This window comes from Lytechinus variegatus, chromosome 1 (assembly GCF_018143015.1).
Source record: "Lytechinus variegatus isolate NC3 chromosome 1, Lvar_3.0, whole genome shotgun sequence".
Taxonomy (NCBI): domain Eukaryota; kingdom Metazoa; phylum Echinodermata; class Echinoidea; order Temnopleuroida; family Toxopneustidae; genus Lytechinus; species Lytechinus variegatus.
The window spans coordinates 28,179,338-28,202,380 of record NC_054740.1 but is presented as its reverse complement, the minus strand read 5'-3'; the positions used below and the strand labels follow the sequence as shown (position 1 = coordinate 28,202,380).

Genomic DNA, 23,043 nt, shown 5'->3' with positions numbered 1-23,043 from the left:
ATTTCGTCGAGACGAAATTAATTTTATGTGACAAAAAATAAATTTCGTATACGAAATAAAACAGCGTCATGACGAAATTATTTTCGTCTGAATAAAAACATATTTTGTGTACGAAATGACTTGATTTGCACGAAATATACTGGCGGACACTTGGCTTGTCATACTGCACCTGCACCGCGCCCATAATGCGAGCAGCGCGGCATCGTACTATACGCATACGGTACGTACAGTTGGCTAAGTAACGCATCGTCGAACATAATAACAGTACACAACACTGATGACATAAATTCAAGTCCACGGAGGTTAGAACTGAGATTTGGGTGTGTTTTCACTTCAGTATGCTCAACTGAGGAAGACAGACAAAATTTATAATTCTATTCTACTATATTAAATTAATTTAGTCAGCCTCCGTATTCTGATCTTACACTGCATTCTGCAAAACTCTACTACTACGGTACGGTACCGGTACATCTACACAGTGCAAAAAACACGGTGCCGCTTCCTGGCCAGGCAAGGCTTCACTGCACTCCATACCACAGTCAAGACTCTACTCTAGCCAGGCTTGTAATTGTAAGTAACGTTAGAAGTAATAGAAAGTAGGAAGATCCAATCATTCAAACAATTTACAAGGTAATGATTTAATGCAGTGTATATGGTATGTAGTGGATACCGAACACGGTATTTTTTAAATCAAACAGTGCAGTGGCAATGGCACTGGCAGTGCAGTGAAACACTATATTCTATATAAAATTCATCAAAATTCCACCTAATATGCAAATCGATCTAACGTTACAGATCTAGACATTTTACGTATGGGACATTTTGTCCCCATAGAGACTGTACATAATTTCCCCAATTTCCGCAATAAAAAGCGAAAGTGATTTAAAATCAGGAAATAAAGAGTTTATTTTTCTATTGAGACATATTTGATATTCTGACTGAAAAGGAAATTATGGTTGCCATTTCAACTAGAACCTATTTTTTTCTTCTTGTTTTTCATGGTTTTAACTTTCATGAATTAAAAGTATTGTTTTTAATTTTCATATTTTTCTATTTTCACCATTTTTGGGCTTCAATTGTTTTCATTAATCAGTAGATCTACTTATAACAAATCAGTCTTTAGAAACTAAAGAAAAGGTAAAAACTCACTTTGTAGAGTGCTCACTCTTGAAATTTGTCTTTCTCTATTCACTTTGTATACAAATCTCTCCATTGTAATTGTGTGTAAATGTCTCGTACGTAACATTTTCCCATCTTAGGTAACAATTTTTTGATTAACTTTTTTAATTGAAAGGTAAACTATATTTCTAAAACTTTTTGTGGTATAACATATATCTCAATAATTTAGAACTTCCCAGAGATGCCACAATAATATAGTCGCATGTCATAAGGTGGTCCGATTTCGCGAACAGGGTAAAAATTGTCAAAAATTTAATTTTTTGATATGTTAAAGCTATCAACATTCTCTAAATAATGAAAAAGTTTTAATTTTCAAATACCTTTATTTTTCCTTAAAATGGCTAATTAACAGCTAGATAGACCTCAATGTAAATGTGAATTTTGAAATGTGTTTTTCTCAAATTGGACCTGCTGCACATAAAAATGATGCCAAAAGTTAATGCAACATTGGATCACCCTAGTATTTTGCAATTATAATCTTAAAACACCAATGATTAAATCTGCACCAAAAATCGAATAATTATCTATTATTGTATGCATAATTAATTAATAGTATTTAATTTCACATTTTTGCCCCAAAATACCTGTCACTGTATATATGCTTGGAAAAATGACAACATCTAGAAATGTTAGTTGCAATGATACACAACATTTGTACTAAAAATTAAGATTACAAATTAGATAATTAACTAAATTTCTCCAGCTTACTTATTGATTAGGTTGCAGATCAGGGGTCTGTTGCAGAAAGAGTTGCGTTTAAACGCAAGTAAAAAAATCAATCGCAAGTCCAAAATACGCGCTGTTGATTGGTTGAAAATCAAGTTGCGCATGATTTTTAGAGTTGCGTTTGATTGCAACTCTTTCTGCAACGGGCCCTGAGCTGACTTACACCTGTATTTCATTGGAGGAGCCGTGGTGTACTGGTTTTGACTCTCGCCTTGTAAACAGAGGGTCATGTGCTCGAATCCCACCGCAGTCTGGCGTCCTTTGGCAAGGCGTAAATCCACACTTTGCCACTCTCGACCCAGGTGCTAAATGGATACCTAGTACATGTAGGATGTGAAAGTCATTGTAGCTTGTTCAGTACAGTGTGCGCCTCACAGGCGACTGACTGGAATACTCCCCAGGGAGTGGAGGATGTGCACATACGCGGGAATGACTGATTGAATCCGATAACCAGGGTAATGATATTTCTGTAAAGCGCTTAGACACGTCGTTCCGATGGATTAATCGCTATAAAAGCGGATTATTATTGCTGCATATTTTCAAAATTGTCAAATTTTTATTACATTTAGTTGTTCCCTGCTCTAAAACACCCAGCAATGTGAGGATAATAGTCATATTATAAGTTGTTAATTAAGTTTATTGTATTATTCACCACATCCACCGGCTCCGCATCCACTGGCTCCGCCACCCCTGTTGATATTGTATTGATCTAATTCATAGTAATATATTTATCCTATATTTCAAGCTTGAAAATGAGATCTTTATATAAATTTGGTCAAGATGCTGTGATGTACATGTAGCAACAATTTATCCATGGCACCGTGTGGAAAATTATTCTATGCCACCCTTTTTGCATACCCAACTTATGAAATGCGAGTATGCGACCACATTGTATTCTGAAAAATAACTTTAAAAACAACCTCCAAGAAGTCGAAATGTTATATTTGGGACATTTAATCCTTGGACAGGACCTAATTTGCATATTTGATTACCAGTAGATGACACCACTTTTCCCCCCAAAAGTAAGATGTGTCCCACCTACAGTGTATGACTAAATCTCTAAAGTTTTATTTTGATTTTCTATGAGTTTTTTTATCTAGTTGTCCCAGATGTAATGCCTATTTTACCAATTATGCAAAGTAGGTGCCGCAAATTAGAATAAATCTGAATATCAAATCTTCCATTGACCACTTATTTCCATTGAAAAGTGTTTTATAAACTCCTTGCAAAGAAGAATTGCACAAGTTTTTATGTTTCCATCTTTATTTGCACAATTTACATTGAACAATAGGAAAAGAGTTTATTTTCAATGATTTGCTAATTTCAGATTGTTATTACATGTACATATGCATTGATATTCCTCCACTTTCTACTTTAAAATCACTAACTTGGCTTGAAAAAAAAATATTGGACACCAAGAAATAGCAACAACCACTAAATATGAGTGTAGCTAGAACACAGATTAACACCTACATTGGCTTCTAGAATGCTCTTTTGACTCTGGTCTTCTCTCATTTCCAAAACTTAAAGAAAGTTGGGGTAAGGGCTTTTATTTCTGCAGGGCCCTTGCTATAGAATTCCCTCCTTGCCAAGAGAGATCTTTGATAGCCAGTCTTTCATAACATTTATATAAAGATGAAACAAAAAGCTTTATGAAACCTAATAATTCTGTTTACATACAGTGTTTAACAATGATTTGAGTGTCAAGAACAACCAGTCGTTAATTGAATTTATGAGATGTTTGTAAAAAGGTCTGTAAACTAAAATAGGCCTACCAGTTTGCACAGTATAGCCTACTTTTTGGCTTTTGATGCTACGTCAGTCAAAGCTCACACAAACATTCAATAATGACCGCACAGAATAGCACTAACAGAGACCTGTTGCAATCGGTAATGTGACTACACGATTCCTAATGTAAAACAATGCAACCATTGGAACAAGATAGCTTGTGTGAAAACAGAAAAATCAAAGAAACAGATCAACAAAGGTTTGAGAAAAATCGGACAAATAATGAGAAAGTTATGAGCATTTGAATATTGCGATCACTAATGCTATGGAGATAGCAAATTGGCAATGCGACAAAGATGATGTCACTTGTGAACAACTCTCCCCATTACTTTAGTATATATTTCACTTGAATTGCCTCTTTTATCACATCTATCCATAGATCATGTGTTCTTTCAACATGAGGGCATATAATACATATTTTTTAAGAATACATCTTGGATAAAGAGTTTGAATCATCAAAAAAATTAAAAAGAGACATTTTGAGGGTATTTTATAGTCCACCAAAGGGAAAGTTGTTCATCATTGACATCACACATCCTTGTCGCATTGCCAATGGGAGGATCTCCATAGCATTAGTGATTGCAATATTCAAATACTCATAACTTTCTCATTATTTGTCCGATTTTTCTCAAACTTTCTTTATTCTTATTCTTTGATTTTTCTGTTTCTACACAAGCCTATTTGTTCCAAAGGTTGCATTCCCCTTTAAATGAATAACTTGAATAAATGTTTTGACTTTAAAACTAGTATCCGAAAGATGTGTCTGGGCTTACTTTTAATGCTCTGTTAGGTCAAGGAGATTTGGTTAGGCTAACAATGTTTGGTTGGCACATGTCAAAAACAACATTCAAATCCATGTATTAAGCAGGTCTACATGAAACCAAATTTTCATGTGCATAGTTACTTTTTCAGGGCAGTCAAACCTCTGACAAGACAATGGGAGAGTTTTAAGTTATTCTTATTTTGTTGTGTGAGAGCTGACACATGTCTAATCTGTGTATTCAGGTGTGTTTGGGGGGAAATAACAGCACCGTTACCCTATTCAGGTGTGTTTGGGGGAAATAACAGCACCGTTACCCTTTGCCAACTTAGGCTAATGAGCAGGTTGATGAGACATGTTCATGGTCATTATGATATCACACCTTTCATTCATCTGCATAATAAAACATTCAGACATTGCCAACTGCAATGTATTGTTAGCCAAGAAATGATGTAACTTGAAGCTTTCACTTGTGCATGTCAATCTGTCAGGAGCCTGTCACCTTACAGCTTAGAACTGCCAAATCATAATATTTCAACATGCAGTGCTTTGAATTTGAAGTATACTGTTCTCAAAATTTGTTTTTTAAGTACTGGAATCAGATTCACTCATTATGGTAAATCAACCTGATTACATTGTGTCAAAAGAAACGTGACTATTCATTGCACCATTTTATCAACATGCATGTTCAAAGTTGAAAATGCAGTACTTGTAATGTGTACCTGTTCATTAATGTTATGTACAATGGCTTGCCATATGTGTATAAATAGAAAGCAGTTTCTATATTGTACCAGGGTGCCATCTGTATCTGTATTGTTTACTCAGCTAACTACCTGGATTGGCACATCACGATATTTAAAGAAGAATGAAACCATTGGAACAAGATAGCTTGTGTGAAAACAGAAAATCAAAGAAACAGATCAACAAAAGTTTGAAAAAAAATCGGACAAATAATGAGAAAGTTATGAGCATTTGAATATTGTGATCACTAATGCTATGGAGATAGCAAATTGGCAATGCGACAAAGATGTGTGATGTCACTTGTGAACAACTCTCCCCATTACTAATATATTTCACTTGAATTGCCTCTTTTGTCACATCTATCCATAGATCATGTGTTCTTTCTCCATGAGGGCATGTAATACATACTTTTTAAGAATACATCATGGATAAAGAGTTTGTATCATCATAAGAAAAAGCAAAAAGAGACATTTTGAGGGTATTTTATAGTCCACCATAGGGAAAGTTGTTCATCAGTGACATCACACATCCTTGTCGCATTGCCAATGGGAGGATCTCCATAGCATTAGTGATTGCAATATTCAAATGCTCATAACTTTCTCATTATTTGTCCGATTTTTCTCAAACTTTCTTTTTTCTTATTTTTTTATTTTTCTGTTTCTACACAAGCCTATTTGTTCCAAAGGTTTCATTCCCCTTTAAACTTGAAGAGCACCCTATGTGTGCAGTGGTGGCTCAAAGTATTAAATGATATTTAATTTATTTTTAAAGGAGTCCATGCAGTGTGATGTGAACATTTCCACACATGGAAACAGAAGGGAATTCAGACAATTATTTTTTAAACTTGGTGAATTGATACAGAGCTTGTACACTAACTGTAGCTCATTCATTTCAGTGAAATTATTTAAATGACTAACAAGTTACAGGTGATAGGTATATGAATGATATTTAGAAATTGTGTAAAAAAATACATTAATTATCGAAGTATGAAAGAACAGAGAGCAGAGTGCCCAAGGGGCACACAGTTGAGGATGTGCCGCTTTAATAATTTGAGACCATTTCAGTTCTCACCTACATGTACATGTAGTTTGCACAGAAACCACAAAAGTCACTCTCAAGATTCCTCTTACATGTATGAAACATACAGTTTGCAATTAGGTAATGATGGACCAGAGGTTGGTTTATTTTGCTACCATGGCCACATATCTCACAATCTCGAGAACCTTCATACAGTACTTTCAAAATATGGTTTTGTGTACTTTGCTTTTCTTTCAGAATCATGAAGTATGGTCTTCATATACCAGGTGTTATGTTATCATATTTCACCAAAATTAATTTGGATTTTATTATTAAAGAGAAATTCCAGTAGTTGCAGTAAACACTGATTTCATGAGAAAGTCTGTAAAACAAGGCTTAATTGTCAGTATATCGAGGATCAGTTACATAAACTGATCTTTGTGAAATCTTGAAATCTACGTTGAAAAATGTTCAGACTGAAGATCCCCAACACAGATAAGCGCACGTGGGACAGTGTATAATAATTGCTTTGAATGTCGGGCCCAATGCTCTACCCGAATCCCGTGCTTATCTGCTGATTTCTCAGCAATTGCACAATTTCTTCCAGAATCCTTTGGCACATACGTTTTATTTATACAAACAGACACTTTGGTGGTCATTTCATTGGATTCTGTACGAACTCATTTTTATATCGTTACCAAAACTAGCATTTACCTTTAAACTTTTGATGCTTCATTTGCAATAAAAAACTGAGGGAAAAGTAGTTTGGCATGGCATTGCCATTGATGCGTAATTTAGGATGTGATCAATGTCGGTTTCCAAATTTAAACGGATCATGATTGAAAACGTGATTACACAATGTGGATATAATGAGGAACAAAGTGTCTGTTTAATGTCCTTTTTTCCCCGGTTGTAAAATTAAACATCTTTCAAATTATGCTTAAAGTGGAAAATTTAAACATCGATAGAGATGTGTTTGAAAACGCGATCATCATCAGTTCTAATTTTATGACCTTGAGCATCGCGAAATGTCTTTAAATTTGCTCTTGCAGTGGAATCCTTCATAAACAGGTGCCAGAAGTGGCCTTTCTTATGATGGGTCAAACTGCATGCACTAAAGCTGCGCTATAAACAAAAGCGGGACAATTAAAGACAATCAACATATCATAAACAGCTTTATATTTTTGACAATGAACAGGGTACTGGGGGGGGGGGGGCACTCAATCAAAAAGTAAGTGGTAGGGGTGTGCCGCAGGAGAGACAAAAAACGGGGGCCTTGGAGTGGGCTTAAGGAGGGTCCTTCTTTGGAACTACAAATGTTTTGGAAAACGGGGGTCCTTTGAACGGATCTCCCAAAATGACAAAAGACAAAAATGCTATGCTTTGGAACAGAAATTTGAGTGTAAGAATGGGGGTCCCCTCCGCGGGACATACCCACAATGCATTATATACTGAGTGCCCCCCCCCGACAGTGCACTGCATGTGATGTTGTTTGTGTTTTCTAGTTGAGTTTTCAGTCATGATTCATGTTGCTGTTTAGATTTGGAAATCAACATCGAACACACCCTTAGTTATTTGCATGCATGATACCTAATGCTTTATGGCCAAATGATATTTATCTCTTCTGTCAGCTTACTCACTGTTGCCATGGCTTACCACACACAATACCGTTCAGAATAATGTACACTAAAGCTCTGTTAATTCATCCATGCATGGGCACACATAAAATGTCTGCACATATCATTTCTCTCTCTACAGGACTGGTAGACTGTGAAATATGAATCTACATACATGTACTACATGTATTGTGCTCATAAAACCAGGAAGTACATATACATGTAGAATTTGAGATATATCATTCTCTGTATTTGAATTTATTGATTCTTGCTAAAGATAAAACTAAAGTGTCGTATCCATTTATTAAAAGAAAATGACAAGTGCAAGAGAACATGTAGCTCTAATAGTAGGGCACAGGTCTTTTCTTGGTTCAGAAATGCTGTGTGTATACATACATAATTTTGTGTTTACTGTAATGTAAAATGTAATCTCTACATTTAATAGTAGATATATAGTTCTTGGTATCAATGTGCATCACACACAGGATGGCATTCTAATTTAACAGTATTGCTGAAATTATTTAAACACTGATAAATATTGCACTTTGATCACACTTTTTCATTCAATTATTCTCTTCAAAAGAACAATGGTATATACCTCAGATTTCTGTTATCAAGTGATATTGAGAACAGAAATGAGCATGATTCTTGCAATGGGACTGGATGAGCTAGTTGAGCTCACACATCACAAAGATTCCATGGGAAATTGACTGACCGTATGTACCATAAACATAAAGTCTGCACTCTTTTACTGATCATTAATTAGATAATCACCTGGAGAATTAATGTTTATCTGGTAGTTTTTGATGAATTATTTCATTTTACATATAATTGTCCCAATATTTGGATGACCAGCCAGGCCACCAAGTCTGAGATTTCAGGTGGCCCTGCATGTATGTATATGCAGTCTCCAGTAATGCATATAGTCCAGGATAGGCCCCATAGAAAATTGACCAAACCTTAAAGGACATGTCCACCCCAACAAAAACTTGATTTGAATAAAAAGAGAAAAATTAAACAAGCATAACACTGAAAATTTCATCAAAATCGGATATAAAATAAGAAAGTTATGACATTTTAAAGTTTCCCTTATTTTTAACAAAACAGTTATATGAACGAGCCAGTTACATCCAAATGAGAGAGTCGATGATGTCACTCACTATTTCTTTTGTTTTTTATTGTTTGAAATATGATATATTTTGATTTTCTCGTCATTTTCATGTGAAATGAAATTTCATTCCTCCCTGAACACATGGAATTCCATTATTCTAACATTTTGTGCTTCAGGCAAGGAGGTCCTAATCATCAAATTCGTAAAAATTAAAATATAATTCAAACAAAAAAAAACAAAAGAAATAGTGAGTGAGTGACATCATCGACTCTCTCATTTGGATGTAACTGGCTCGTTCATATGTGGTCATGCGTCATGAGCTCGCCCCCCAAAAAGGGTGATGCTGAACACATTTTGGCTTCGTGCTATAGTAATTCTTAATTATTTTCAAAACTATAGAGGCTATTCCAACAAATTTAGTATCATTTTAAAGCTGAATAAGGCAATAGCCTGGAAATTTTCATTGCTGTAGACTTTATAGAACTTGAGTTATAGCTCTCAAAAGTCAGGACATCAGAGGTGATGAGGGGTGGTGCCGGAAGCCGCGCACCCGGAAGCGGCGCTTCCTGTATAAAGTCAATGGGAAAACGCAATTTTTGGTGCAATTTTTGGGAAAACATCAATATTTTTGTTAAAACTTGGCCTAAACCTACAAACTTGGTATCAAATCAAAGCTAACATACTCTACTTTACTGTCTAATGATTGAAAAGTAGGTTTGGCCATGTCATAGACCTGTGTGATAAGGTTGAAACAAAAATCTGATAAATTTGCAATGTCTTAATTTTGACATTTCTTCCAGATTGACACATATTTGAATGACAGTTATTGTTAGCACTAAACTTGCATCAATTACAAAAAAAAAACACTTCCTACAATTCTGAGGGGATGAAAATACTGCTCAGTATTAAGGCAAATCATCCAAATTATTAACTGACAAAGGTCAATGACCTTCAAACATCCAGAAAATGTGTTACGAATTTTAGAAGGTTTAGCATTATTTTTTTTAAAAGCACCAAGTTTGTACATCTTCACTGATGTCTTATTACACATTCATGTATACATATTTCACTAAATACACACACTGACATTATTGAACAAAAAGTGTCTGTGTGAAATGGTCAAATGGACATAACCTACCTCAAATTCTATCATACCAAAGGACTGCATACTATATTTTGGCTTTGAACTCATCAAAACCCACCATGGCTTTAAACTATCAAACACAGACTATGTGGATATAATGTGTGCAATTGCACTTTAGAAACTTCTTTCATGAAGCTGCAGTAGTCATATAAATTTCAGTCTTTACTCCTGAACCTACATTCTTGCATGTCATCATCACTTGGCAGATCATTGTAATAAGAGCCTCGGTAAGCAAATTGTGTAACTTACATTTCAATTGTTACTTTTCCTTTGAATTGTTTATGTACCTACATGTACCATCAATTCCTTTTAAAATGTTAATAACTTATAAATTCTGATGTGCAAGGCAAAGAAAACCAAACAAATGATGGTATTGCAAGCATTATAACACCTGATATAGGGTGATTCCACACTAGAACTTCAAAAATATCATAAATTTCAACATGCTTTCAATAAGTCATAAGTAGTGTAATATTTTACAATGATACCTAAATTTCATGAAAATTATGAGTTTTAACCAAAAGTGAAGACAGATATAGGTTTTTGGGGGGGAGAACAATGGAATTTTAAATTTTCAATAATTTTGCTCATTGAATAGTCAAGTACAAATTCCACCTGAAACTATTATTTGCAAAGCAAGAGAAGATTGAAATATTGCAGGTCAATAGAATAATATATCATTGATGGTTCCAAATAATATCTACAACATTTTCATGATCCATAATAGGGGCAGCCCTGATTTTTCCGAACCTATTTTTGGCAATGTCCCGTACGACACATGACAATGCAAAAGTTTTTCCTACAATTTTATTTTTGATGATGCAATTTCATAAAATGAGTTTCTCTTTGTTTGACCCATGGGTGATCGATTTATCCCATAATGATCTAATTACTGCCCTTCATTTTTCAATTATTGTCCTATTGAAAAATGTCCCATATGACACACAATATAATAATGCATTTAATTGCACTATTTGGATTCAGAAACCATAAATAGTAGGCATATTTAAATTCATTTAATTGATTTAACATAAAGTGAACTGAAAAAGTACTTTGTTTATCTCAATAGAACATGAAATAGGTGATTCTAAACATTTTAATTGATTTCATGTAGGCTTATTCTTTTGTGAATCCCTTCAGCTAAACTGGTGATTTTCACTGATCAGAGCAGGTTAATTTCTTTTCATTGAGCATGAAAAGAAAACTTTTATAATTATTTCAACCTAGCCTGGAAGATAACTTCCTCTTGCATGCTAATGTGGAATTATTATAAGATGTAAAAAAAATACATATCAATCATCATGATCATCTATTTGGACTTCCCTTGATGATCACTATTTTTTATATACAGTATTGAAACTCCTTACTTTTTTCAAGTTGTAAAAAAAATCTGGACAATAAGACAAACCATATGGTTTCATGAAATGCAGATGGGTTTGAAAAAGTAAAACCGCATTTTTTTAGAAAAAAAAAATTGTGACCAAAAAAAGCAAAAAAGGTGACAGTTGTGACATATATCATGTAGATATACATTTTATATAAAAAATCATAACATCATTTTAGCCCCATAATTTACACAAAGTTTCATTCATTTATTGTTTAAATAGTGTTTGGAAATCATCAATTAGTTCCCTAAAATATAACTTCACACAAAACCTGAAGTTTTTCAGCTCGTAAAAATGCTGTGAACACTTGTACATTTCCCATCATGAAAAAAATTATAACATATTGCTCCCAATTGTATATATTGAGGTTACTTAATTGTATTGTCCTGAATGACTGCTTATTAAAAGATTATTCATAAATAAGCAAGAATGTAGGGGCAATGCTCCTTCTGATTGATAAAAAGTTCATGTTTATTTATTCAGGCTGCCCAGTACAACACACAAGTGTCCCGTACGACACACAAGTGTCCCGTACGACACAGAAGTGTCCTGTACGACACACAATTGTCCCGTACGACACATTATTTTGTTTATGATATATTGACAGAAATATTCACCTTATAGTGGTTTCTAACCTAATGAATGTCTTAGTTTGATGGGATTATCATTATCATCAGCCAAATAATGTGATTGAAGAAGTCAAAGTGACATAAAGTAAGAAAGTTTGGCTTCAATTTAGAGATGTCCCGTATGACACATTTTGAATGTCCCGTACGCCACAATGTTCTCGAAAATTATAATTTGCTTTATTTATTCATGAATGTTTATTTTGCTTTCTTTTATAAATTTGTTTGTTCTTGGGTAATTGATTGTCAATTTGAGTTCAGTTTCTATGAAATTTATTTGCCCAACTCACAGACTTTTGAGTACAAACTTGAGGTTTCTAAAAAAGCCACTTTTTCTGCGTCCGTACGACACATTACTATTTTTAATCTGTATTATACAGGATGTGAATTCAAGTCATGTTAAGTCTTGGTTTTTCTTACACTTTGGTAGTAGTTGATGACCACCTATAGTTACTGGAATATTTTTTGTTTTTTCTTGTCAAAAGCTGTGAAATGTTCTCTAAATGTCCCGTACGACACGTATGGAATCACCCTATATAGTATACGATTCCTGAAACGCATTATTTTTTTTGGCTAAAGTTGGGGTCAATTTTCAGATCATTAATTGAACATGAACCCTACACAATTATATATGGTTAGAAAGGTCTGAATGTGTTCTGTCATAATACAGCATTATTTTTGTCATAGGGGGACTACACAAAATTTTATGACAAAAACCATTTGATTACTAAAAATATCAGAATTTCCCTATTCAAGTCCATGTAAAACTGTTGCCTTACACCTAATGCCATTTTTGAGTACAGGTTTGGATTCCTTGTACAATTTCCTTTCAGAAAATGTATACTTTAATTTGCTATCATACATGTAGGGTGTATACTTTGTCAGATAAATGTTATTTAAGTTGAAAGTGCGTCGTGAAAGCGAAAATCACCATGTAACGCAAAAGGGGGCGACCTCATGACGCATGACCATAACTATTTTGTTAAAAATAAGCGAAACTTTGAAATGTCATAACTTTCTTATTTTACATCCGATTTTGATAAAATCTTTAGCATTGCATGCTTGTCTGATTTTTCTCTATTAGCCTCATTTACACTGCAAAAAATGTGTCTTTTTGTCTCACTATTTACACTGGTCAAAAAAACGCGGTTTTACAAAATTCCGCAATTTTTTAGATACGTACTGCGCATGCTTTACCAGTTTCTAGCCTGCCGAAGGGCACGGAGTTGCTTCCGGGTCGCAGGCCCTAGCGCACGCAATTGAAGTTGCATTTTTTTTAAAATTATGGTCCCATGTATTGATAAAGATGTGTTGTATAATTGAATATCACACCGTAAGTTTGTATGCATATACCATACCGGCTAGCGCAGCTCAGCTAGCCAGCACTCATGACCTGCGCTGCGGAGCTGTGCCTGCTGCACTTGAATTTGTCTTCTGTACACTCTCATTCTTCGAACTTACTGTTCTGATATAACATCGATATGGGAAGGACGAGCGACGTTGAATAGCGCGTGCCGCTGCAATGCGCATGCGGTGCCCTTCCGGAAGTCACGTTTCAAAAATCGCGACTTTTCATGCCTACCATTTACACTGGCAAAAACCACGGTTTTTTACTGGAAGTTTTAAAAAACCCTACTACGGAAGAGTGATTTTTCTGGAGAGGTTTTTTGGTTTGTTGTGGGTATGTTGCCTAGCAGCTTCCACCCTAAAGCCGCGGTTTTAGAAAAACCGCGGTTTTTGCTCTGCAGTGTAAATGCCCCTATTGATTCAAATCAACATTTTTCTGAGGTGGACTTGACCTTAAATATATACAATATTTTTTGATGGTTTCTTGTCAATTCGAGGGTGCTGATTACAAATTTGGATGATGCGCCACTCGTTTTACCTTGAGCATTTTCCGCAAATGGGCAAAATCCAATATGGCCACCAAAATATGCAAATTACCCATGAAAATCATGAAATTGTCCGCACATTGGCTTTGAAATACATGAAATTGTGTGGCAGGAGTGACATACAATCTTAAAAAATAATTTTTGACAAAATATTTATTTTCCTGATATTCAAAATGGCTGCCATAGGCCATTGTATACACTATAATGTACAATATGAATAGGGAAAACTAATTTTCTAAAAAATGAACACTAAACTGCAAAAATCGCGATGTATGAACGAAGTAATATGCAAATCATCATCACTAATGAGATTTATTATCTATTATGTCAAATATGGGAACATTGCTGTATTTTGATATCTAAAATAGCCGCCACTGGCCCAAAGAGTATTATGTACAATGGCAATGGCCGGGGCCAAAAAAATTACATGATTTAGCATTAAAATGCATATTATTAAGATAAACGAGTGGAGTACTGACTAAAAACATAATCGTTAATATGCCATTTATGTGATAAATGCTGTATTTCTAAATTTAAAATGGCTGCCAAAGTCCCTATATTCATCATGTACTAATGCGAATGGAGAAACTAATTTTCACACGAGAAAGAAACATATTAATGCATGTAATTGTGATCTATAAGTAAAATATTGTCTGACAACATGTTTTATAGCAAGACATATCATTTCTTTTGTCATGCATGAGATAAATACTGTATTATGATAAAATGGCCCTAACAGTATTATCTACAATGTGAATTGGGACAATGTTGTAAGAATTTGGATATGCTTGACTATGACATCCATATAATCCTGTATGAGTAAAACGTTATTTGAAAACATTTTTTTATCATCACATTTCTTCCTCCATATAGGTGATAAATACTGTATTTTGACATTCAAAATAACCTCTACAAGCCCTAACTGAATTATGTAACATGCAAACAGGGAAACTAATTTTCACAAGAGTGAGAATCATAAAATGCATATAAATGTGATGTACGAGTAAAGATATTGCCTTATATGCAACATTATTTCTAACTATCTGTAAATACATCACATATTGGTTGTGGACATGGTGGAGGTAATAAATGCTGTACTTTGAAATCCAAAATGGCTGCCATAGGTCCTAAAACTGTGTACATTGTAACATGGGACATATAATTTTGACAGAATTTGGCTTTGCTTGACTCTAAATATTGCATATAATTGTGAATTGTGATGTAAGTGTGAATTATTGTCTAAAACCATGGTTTCTAACGAGATATCATCATAATGTTTTGTAATCAAAGTGATAAATGCTACATTTTCAAAATTGAAAATGGCCACCATAGGCACTTATCGTATAATATACAATTTGGGTGGAGACAAAATCAATAATTTTCACAAAAAGGGCATATGGCAGTCATTTTGAATGTTGAAATACAGTATTTATCACCTAAATTACATGAAATATGACATATTTTGTTATAATTCATGTTTTCAGACAACATTCCACTCATACATCACCATTTGACCAAGCAAAGCCAAATTCTGTTGAAATGATTTGTTCCCATTCATATTGTGCATAATACCGTAAGGGACTGTAGCGGCCATTTTGAATTTAAAATAACCGTATTTCTCACCAAACTGGCAGAATAAATGATATATCTGAATAGAAATTATGCGTTCAGACAATATTTTACTCATAGATCACTATTACGTGCATTTATGGTGCTCACTCCTGCGAATATTGGTTTCCCACTTTGCATTGTATATAATACAGCTTATGTCAATGGCGGCCATTTTGAAAGTAGAAATACAGTATTTAACACAAACTTGAAACCTGAATGATATATTTCGTTAGCAAATATGTTTTTAGACAGTACAGTATATCAAATTAATTTATCACATATATATGCATTTAGCGCTCACTCTTGTGATTTCTTTTCTCCCATTTCTAATTGTGCATTATACTTTAGGGCATTTGGCAGCCATTTTGAATATCAAAATACAATATTCACCACATACATGGCATATTAATGATATATTTCGTTAATAATTATGTTTATAGTCAATATTCCACCTGTTTAATCTTCATATAATAAGCATTAGTGATCACTCTTGTGAAATTTTTGGCCCCCATTGCCATTGTGTGCAATACTGTTTGGGCCAGTGGTGGCTATTTTAGATATCAAAATACAGCAATGTTCTCATATATATCATTATAAATGATATATCTCGTTAATAATGATGATTTGCAGATATTACTTCATTCATACATCGCAATTTTTTTGCAGTTTAGTGCACATTTTTGTGAAAATTAGTTTTCCCTATTCATATTGTACATGATAGTGTATACAATAACCTATGGTGGCCATTTTGAATATCAGGAAAATAAATATTTTGTCAAAAATTATTTTTTAAGATTGTATGTCACTCATGCCACACAATTTCATGTATTTCAAAGCCAATGTGCGGACAACTTTATGATTTTCATGGGTAATTTGCATATTTTGGTGGCCATATTGGATTTTGCCAATTTGCGGAAAATGCTCAAGGTTACCCGAGTGGCATCATCCAGATTCGTAATCAGCACCCTTAAATTGACAAAAAACCATCAAAAAATATATTAAAAAAACAAGGTTATGCCTCTTCTATCCTGGACTAATACACTTCATCCTCATCTTTTATAAAAAGTTTTTCTCAGAATGTGTGTTGCATGCATGTGGAAGGTACATGTATGATAGAGCAGGGAAAGGAACGATTTTCAAAGGGGGGGGGGGGGGATGCTGACCATGCCAAAAATCACAATCATATGGTCTTGTTTACGTTTTGTACACGGTTTTGGAATTTGGAATAAAAAACGCTCCCGCTTCCGCTCCCCCTGCTGTTATGTGGAATGCGACCCTGCCTCAATTTTTTAATCTGTTTCAAAGAGGTTGTGCACACCAAAGGGAAATGCATTTCTTAATAATACGGTGTATTAAAATCCAATCCAGAATGTAGAGCCCTGTTGAATGAGTTGTGTTTTAAGTCTTTGTACTGCAATGTTTCATAACTTTAATTCTTTACATGTATTTCTTTGCAATAATTCTTGTAAATATTATGAGTTTCATGGTATTTCTCAATAAATAAAAGGTTTGATTTCTCCCTTGGAGATCCTTGCTTTAATGTGATTTAATATCCTTATTGTTGAATCTGCAAAAGTGAACTGTTGTAATTCAGAGATTAATATCATTGACTTCCTCATTTCCTCATTTGAATACACTGTACTAGGCCCGTTTCGGGTACACGTGTACACGTGTACACGCACGGTCAAGTCAGTGTACGTGTACTAAATTCCATCACCGTGTACACGGTAGCATCTGCATAAAGCTTGCGTGGGACTGTAAAGTCAGTGAACAAGCTCACAGCCTCACATTAATTCTTAGTTCTAAGACACTGCACATGTTTTAATCACTAATATATATATATTTCAATTAACCTTCCAAAATCTCCGATTTAATCCACATTTATTCTGGAGACTCAAGTTTTTGTACCACACGAAATGGGTATGCTCCGGTCAGTGCAGGGCCCTAGTTAGCGCCGACGCTCGGTGGATGCGCACTTTGCATACTGTACCGTACATACATGCACAGATTGCTGCAGAATTGAGTGTAACTGAAGTTATCGATTGATTTTCATTATTTTATTGCCAATTTGAGGAGTGTGTTTGTAGGCGTGTAGCACATGTGTATGAGCGTATAACACCTTACGAGACTCGAAAGCGTTCTTCAATCACTTTTAGAGTCAATTTGAGAATCACCAATTGCGACAGTTACGTGTTATACGGTCATAAACATATGCTACAAGCCTACAAACACACGCTCCTCAAATTGGGGCAGCCCAAATTGGCAATAAAATAATGAAAATCAATCGATAACTTCAGTTACACTTAATTCTGCAGCGATCTGTGCATGTAGTACGGTACAGTATGCAAAGTGCGCATCCACCGAGCGTCGGCGCTAACTAGGGCCCTGCACTGATTTACTTTTGCATTCTTTATTAATTTAATGCGCTGCTAAGCTGAGTAAACTTTTTAATTGCACCAATTTTTGTGGATTGATACTTCTAACTTCTCAGGTAAGCTTTAAAACCGTGACTTAGGCTACATTTAGGAAACACTGAAAACATAATACTGTAACTCCTCTCACTCAGTGTTTACAACGTGTACACGTGTACACGACCGAAAAACACGCCGTGTACACGTGCATCAAAAATGGACTTTCAAACCAGGCCTATACTGTACATATTTTTACTGTGTTAGTGTTATGTGAAGAAAGAAGTGTCACATGTCATTTTTTCCTCCTTATTGTGATGAAATTTTCAGTGTTATGCTTTTTGGTTTTTGTCTCACCTGCATAGCAGAGTGAGACTAGTATAGGCGCCGCTTTTCCTTAACCTGAGGTTAAGTTTCTGAAATGTTACATAACTTAGAAAATATATGGACCTAGTTCATGAAACTTGGACATAAGGTTAATCAAGTATCACTGAACATCCTGCATGAGTTTCACGTCACATGACCAAGGTCAAAGGTCATTTAGGGTCAATGAACTTTGGCCGAATTGGGGGTATCTGTTGAATTCCCATCATAACTTTGAATATTTATGGATCTGATTCATGAAACTTGGACATAATAGTAATCAAGCATCAATGAACATTTTGTGCAAGTTTCAGGTCTCATGATTAAGGTCAAAGGTCATTTAGGGTCAATGAACTTTGGCCGAATCGGGGGTATCTGTTGAATTACCATCATAACTTTGAAAGTTTATTGGTCTAGTTTGTTAAACTTGGACATTAGAGTAATCAAGTATCACTGAACATCCTGTGCGCATTTCAGGTCACATGACCAAGGTCAAAGGTCAATGAACTTTGGCCGAATTGGGTGTATCTGTTGAATTACCATCATAACTTTAAAATTTTATGGATCTGATTCATGAAACTTGTACATAAGAGTAATCAAGTATCACTGAACATCCTGTGCGAGTTTCAGGTCACATGATCAAGGTCAATGGTCATGTAAGGTCAATGAACTTTGGCCATGTTGGGGTTTTTTGTTGAATAACCATCATATCTCTGTAAGTCTATTGGTCTAGTTCATAAAAAGTGGACATAAGAGTAACCATGTATCACTGAACATCTTGTGCGAGTTAGAGTAGTATTCAAAGTCAGCACTGCTGCTATATTGAACTGCGTGATGCAGGTGAGACGGCCAGAGGCATTCCACTTGTTCTATATTTACTCGAATTGAAATACTGTTTTCCTAGAGCACTTCATACAAGTCATGTAATTCTTAATGATATTTTTATCATCATTTTTAATCATTTTAAGGACATAAAATTGAAGAATGGAGAGGGGACTGTCACAGCTACATGTACTAGCAGTTATCCTTTACCTTGGGTGTCTTGCTAACCAAAGTCAGCAGGAGGTTTTAACCTGTAGTATGGGTAAGTATAAACTACATGTACATGGTTGAGGGTAAACAAGAGGTGGTTACAAACCGCCTCGATCACAAGAATCCCCGTTAAATTACGAGAACTTTTTTAGGCTAAAAAATACCCATTAATTATTCCTGCATTCACACCGCCCTGAAACATACCCTTTCGGGATAAGTTCCCGAAGTTACGAGCATGCGCAGTATGGTCTGATAAGCAGGCAAGGCGCGAGATTCAAAATCACTAGCCCAGCAGCCACCCGCGGCTTCCACGCCCAACGACCCGCTGGGCTAAAAGTTCCCGTAATTTGCTTTCACATCGCCAAAATACCTGCGACCTTGGAAAAATCCCCGTGAAAGTTCTCATAATTTCGCCAAGTACCTACTATTTAGCGGGTATTTTCTTTTGGGGAAATTACACGTAGTTTGCTTTCACATTACCAAAATACCTGGTATTTTCTGATCGGGGTAAATTTCCCGCTCAGAGAATACCTGGAACTGACGAACTTCGAGGTGGTCTGAAACCACCTAAGGAGAATGAGGGCCAAGGGCTATGCCCTCCCCGCACCCTGTAACATTGTGGCCATCGAATTGTAACTTGTATTAGAGCTGTAGATTGCCAGTGGTCCAAAGCCATGAATTTGGTTGTATAATGGCATGGTACAAATGGGCAAAAATCATTGAAAAATGCGCTACCTGGTACATGTATGTATCCGAAATCCAACCCAATTAAAACTTTGTTTTTACAGTAAAAAAAAAATCAGACAATTTGATAGGTGAAAAGTTGAACAATATTGTACTTCAGTTATGAATTTTTAAAAGTTGTAAATATTTGTAATTAGTCAGGTCCAGATTTTAAAAAATGTGCTCAGAAAAAGTGCTTTAGGCATTTTGTGTTAATGCTGATTTATCAATTGTTTTAAGGTAATTCAGGGGTGCTGAACCCAAAAATGCTGTTTGCCAAACTTGATTCCGACGTTTTCATCCTCAAATCGGCAAAAAACAAAATGGCGGCATTTTTAATGCAGTTTCCAATATTTAACGATTTTTATGGGTGATTATATTTTTAAAAAATGAGATCTATGCGTTATTTTGGATACCCAGGGTTGCAAACATAATGTGTCCGATTGATTCGTCAGCCATCTTTAATTCCAAGATGGCTGCCATGATTCACAGCTGCTGATTTGATAAATAATATGGCAAATTGTTTGATAATTTTTGGGCGATGCTGGCATATTCACATTGGATATCTTTAACGTGTCCGCCATTTTTTCCTCGCCTGCATTGGCTGCATAGCAGAAGCAAGACATGGACGTCGCTTTTCCGACGCCGGCGGCGAAGTCAACATCAAATCTTAACCGAGGTTAAGTTTTTGAAATTTCATAACTTTCAGGGTTTAGATGTTTATTTCATGAAATTCAGGCATATTAGGATTAAACAAAGTCTATTGACACAGGTTATAGTTACAAAACGTTGTCAAGGTTACGTGGAAATCCAACATAGCGTCCACAACGGCATTCGTTGTACCATCAACTCAAAAATGAAGTAAATCCTCAAAATCAAAATCATCAAAAGCTTTCAAGGCAAATAATGAATCAGGACATGTTTACAAGATAGTGAGTGTGTCAGAGGATCCAAGATTACCTTCTAAAATGGCGTCTATAATGGACGTTGTAACTTTGAAATGGTCCAAATTCATATAATATCCACCAGGTAGAAATAACTTTGAGGTCTACCGAGAATAAAATAAAACAGATAAAAAATCATGATTCCAAAGGGGAAAATTACATTGGAAAAATTTCAAGGTTTATCAGTGGTGCAGTTTCGCCCCCCAAAATAATGATGGCTTAAAAATAGTTGCTATTTCTTAAAAATCTGACTGCAAAGTTCATACACTATCTACCTACAATGTAAGAACAATTTGGGCCTTTCTCGTGATTTCAAGGGTCATATGATATAGATGAAGATACAGGGAACCACTGTTGTCCATTTTGTCAAAAAATTGAAGAACGTTCCAAAAATTACATTCAAATTGGCCACCATTATTACAAAAATGACAATACTTCATATCCCATCTAGTGCCACTATTTTGGTGTCTCTGTTTACTAAGACTCATGAAAATATGTTTTACAAGAATTAGTGAATAATTAGGTGGTGGTGCACCAATAAGTAAACATCCAAAAACAAACTTTGAAAAATAAAGTACACTTTCACCTAAAATTTTCAAAAATTCACTGATAAGTATTTCAAGACACGTCATTTTTGTGCTCAGGACTATCCTATGGTTTCATGATGAGGGGACAGCAGTCATTTTCACGCAATTTTAGAAGTTGCTTTGGACTTTTTACGACGAAAAGAAACTGACCATCTTTTTTATTTGTTCCGATTTATTATAAATCACAATACATGTAGTGTAGATTTTGTTCACCTAATTATGACTATGTTTAGCTGATGGAAGTCTTTTAAGACTCACTTTGAAAGCCAATTTTAAATAATAGGAAAAATGGACCGCTTCATACCATTGTAACTAATCCAAAAGTAATATTCAACCCTTGAAACCATAGTGTATACAAAAAAAATCATATTTCACAAATGGATTTAAAATAGATTATGTCAATTTTTGAATATCAGCAGCCATTTTAGTCTCCTTAATTGGAAGCCATCTTGGATTTTTAGGCATACAGGACCATTGATTGCCCTTGTAACTTATCCTAATGTATTACTTGACCATTTAAACCAGGAGTTAGACAACATAATCATTAACCCCAGGCGGATATTAAACAAACTATGACAGTTTTTAGGTAACAATAGCCATTTTAGACTCCCAATTTTGGAAGCCTTTTTGGATTCTTGGACATGCTGGATCTCTGAATGTCCTTGTAACTTGTCCTTATTTATTACTTGACCCTTTAAACCATGGGTTAAACAACAAAATCATATACGCCGGGCTGATACTAAACAAACTATGTCAGTTTTTCGGTGAGAACGGCCTTTATATACTCCATTTTTGGAAGCCATTATGGATTTTTGGACATAATGGAACCACTAACTGTCCTTGTAACTTGTCCCAATCTAATACTTGACCTTTTAAACCATGCATTATACTAAAAAATCATATTCTCCAGGCGGTTATTAAACAAACTGTGTCGGTTTGTAATTAACGACAGACATTTTATACTGCATTTTTGCAAACCATCCTGGATTTTTGGACATGGAAGACCATAGACTGTCTTTTTACTTGTCCCAACGTATTTCTTGACCCATTAAACCATGGGTTAGACACCAACATCATATGCCCAAGGCAGGTATTAAACAAACTATATGTCGGGTTTGGGATTTTTAGATAACAACAGCTAATTTAGACTCCCGTTTTTAAAGCCATCTTGGATTTTTGGACATAGTGGACTGTTGACTGTCATTGTTACTTGTCCCGGCTTACTTCTTGACCCTTGAAATCACCAATGAATACAACCCAAATAAAAGACACTAAAATACGTAAAAGATGAATTGTGAATTTTTAGGAAATGCATGCATGGCAGCCATTTTTACGCAATTTTGGATTTTCAGGTACCCTGGAGTGCTTATGTTCACTCTTTCCTTTTTCG

The 23,043-nt window shown here is 35.1% G+C and overlaps 1 protein-coding gene across 1 annotated transcript in view; it reads left to right on the top strand.

Annotated features, from left to right (window-relative positions):
• Nucleotides 1-177: 177 nt before the first annotated feature.
• The window catches only part of LOC121430086 (semaphorin-1A-like), a 106,392-nt gene continuing 83,526 nt past the window's right edge, over nucleotides 178-23,043 (top strand). The window contains exons 1-2 of the mRNA XM_041627362.1: nucleotides 178-570; nucleotides 19,336-19,451. Of these exons, the coding sequence (XP_041483296.1) occupies nucleotides 19,352-19,451 (100 nt within the window). The 5' untranslated portion in view covers nucleotides 178-570; nucleotides 19,336-19,351. The remainder of the gene's footprint in view (nucleotides 571-19,335; nucleotides 19,452-23,043) is intronic.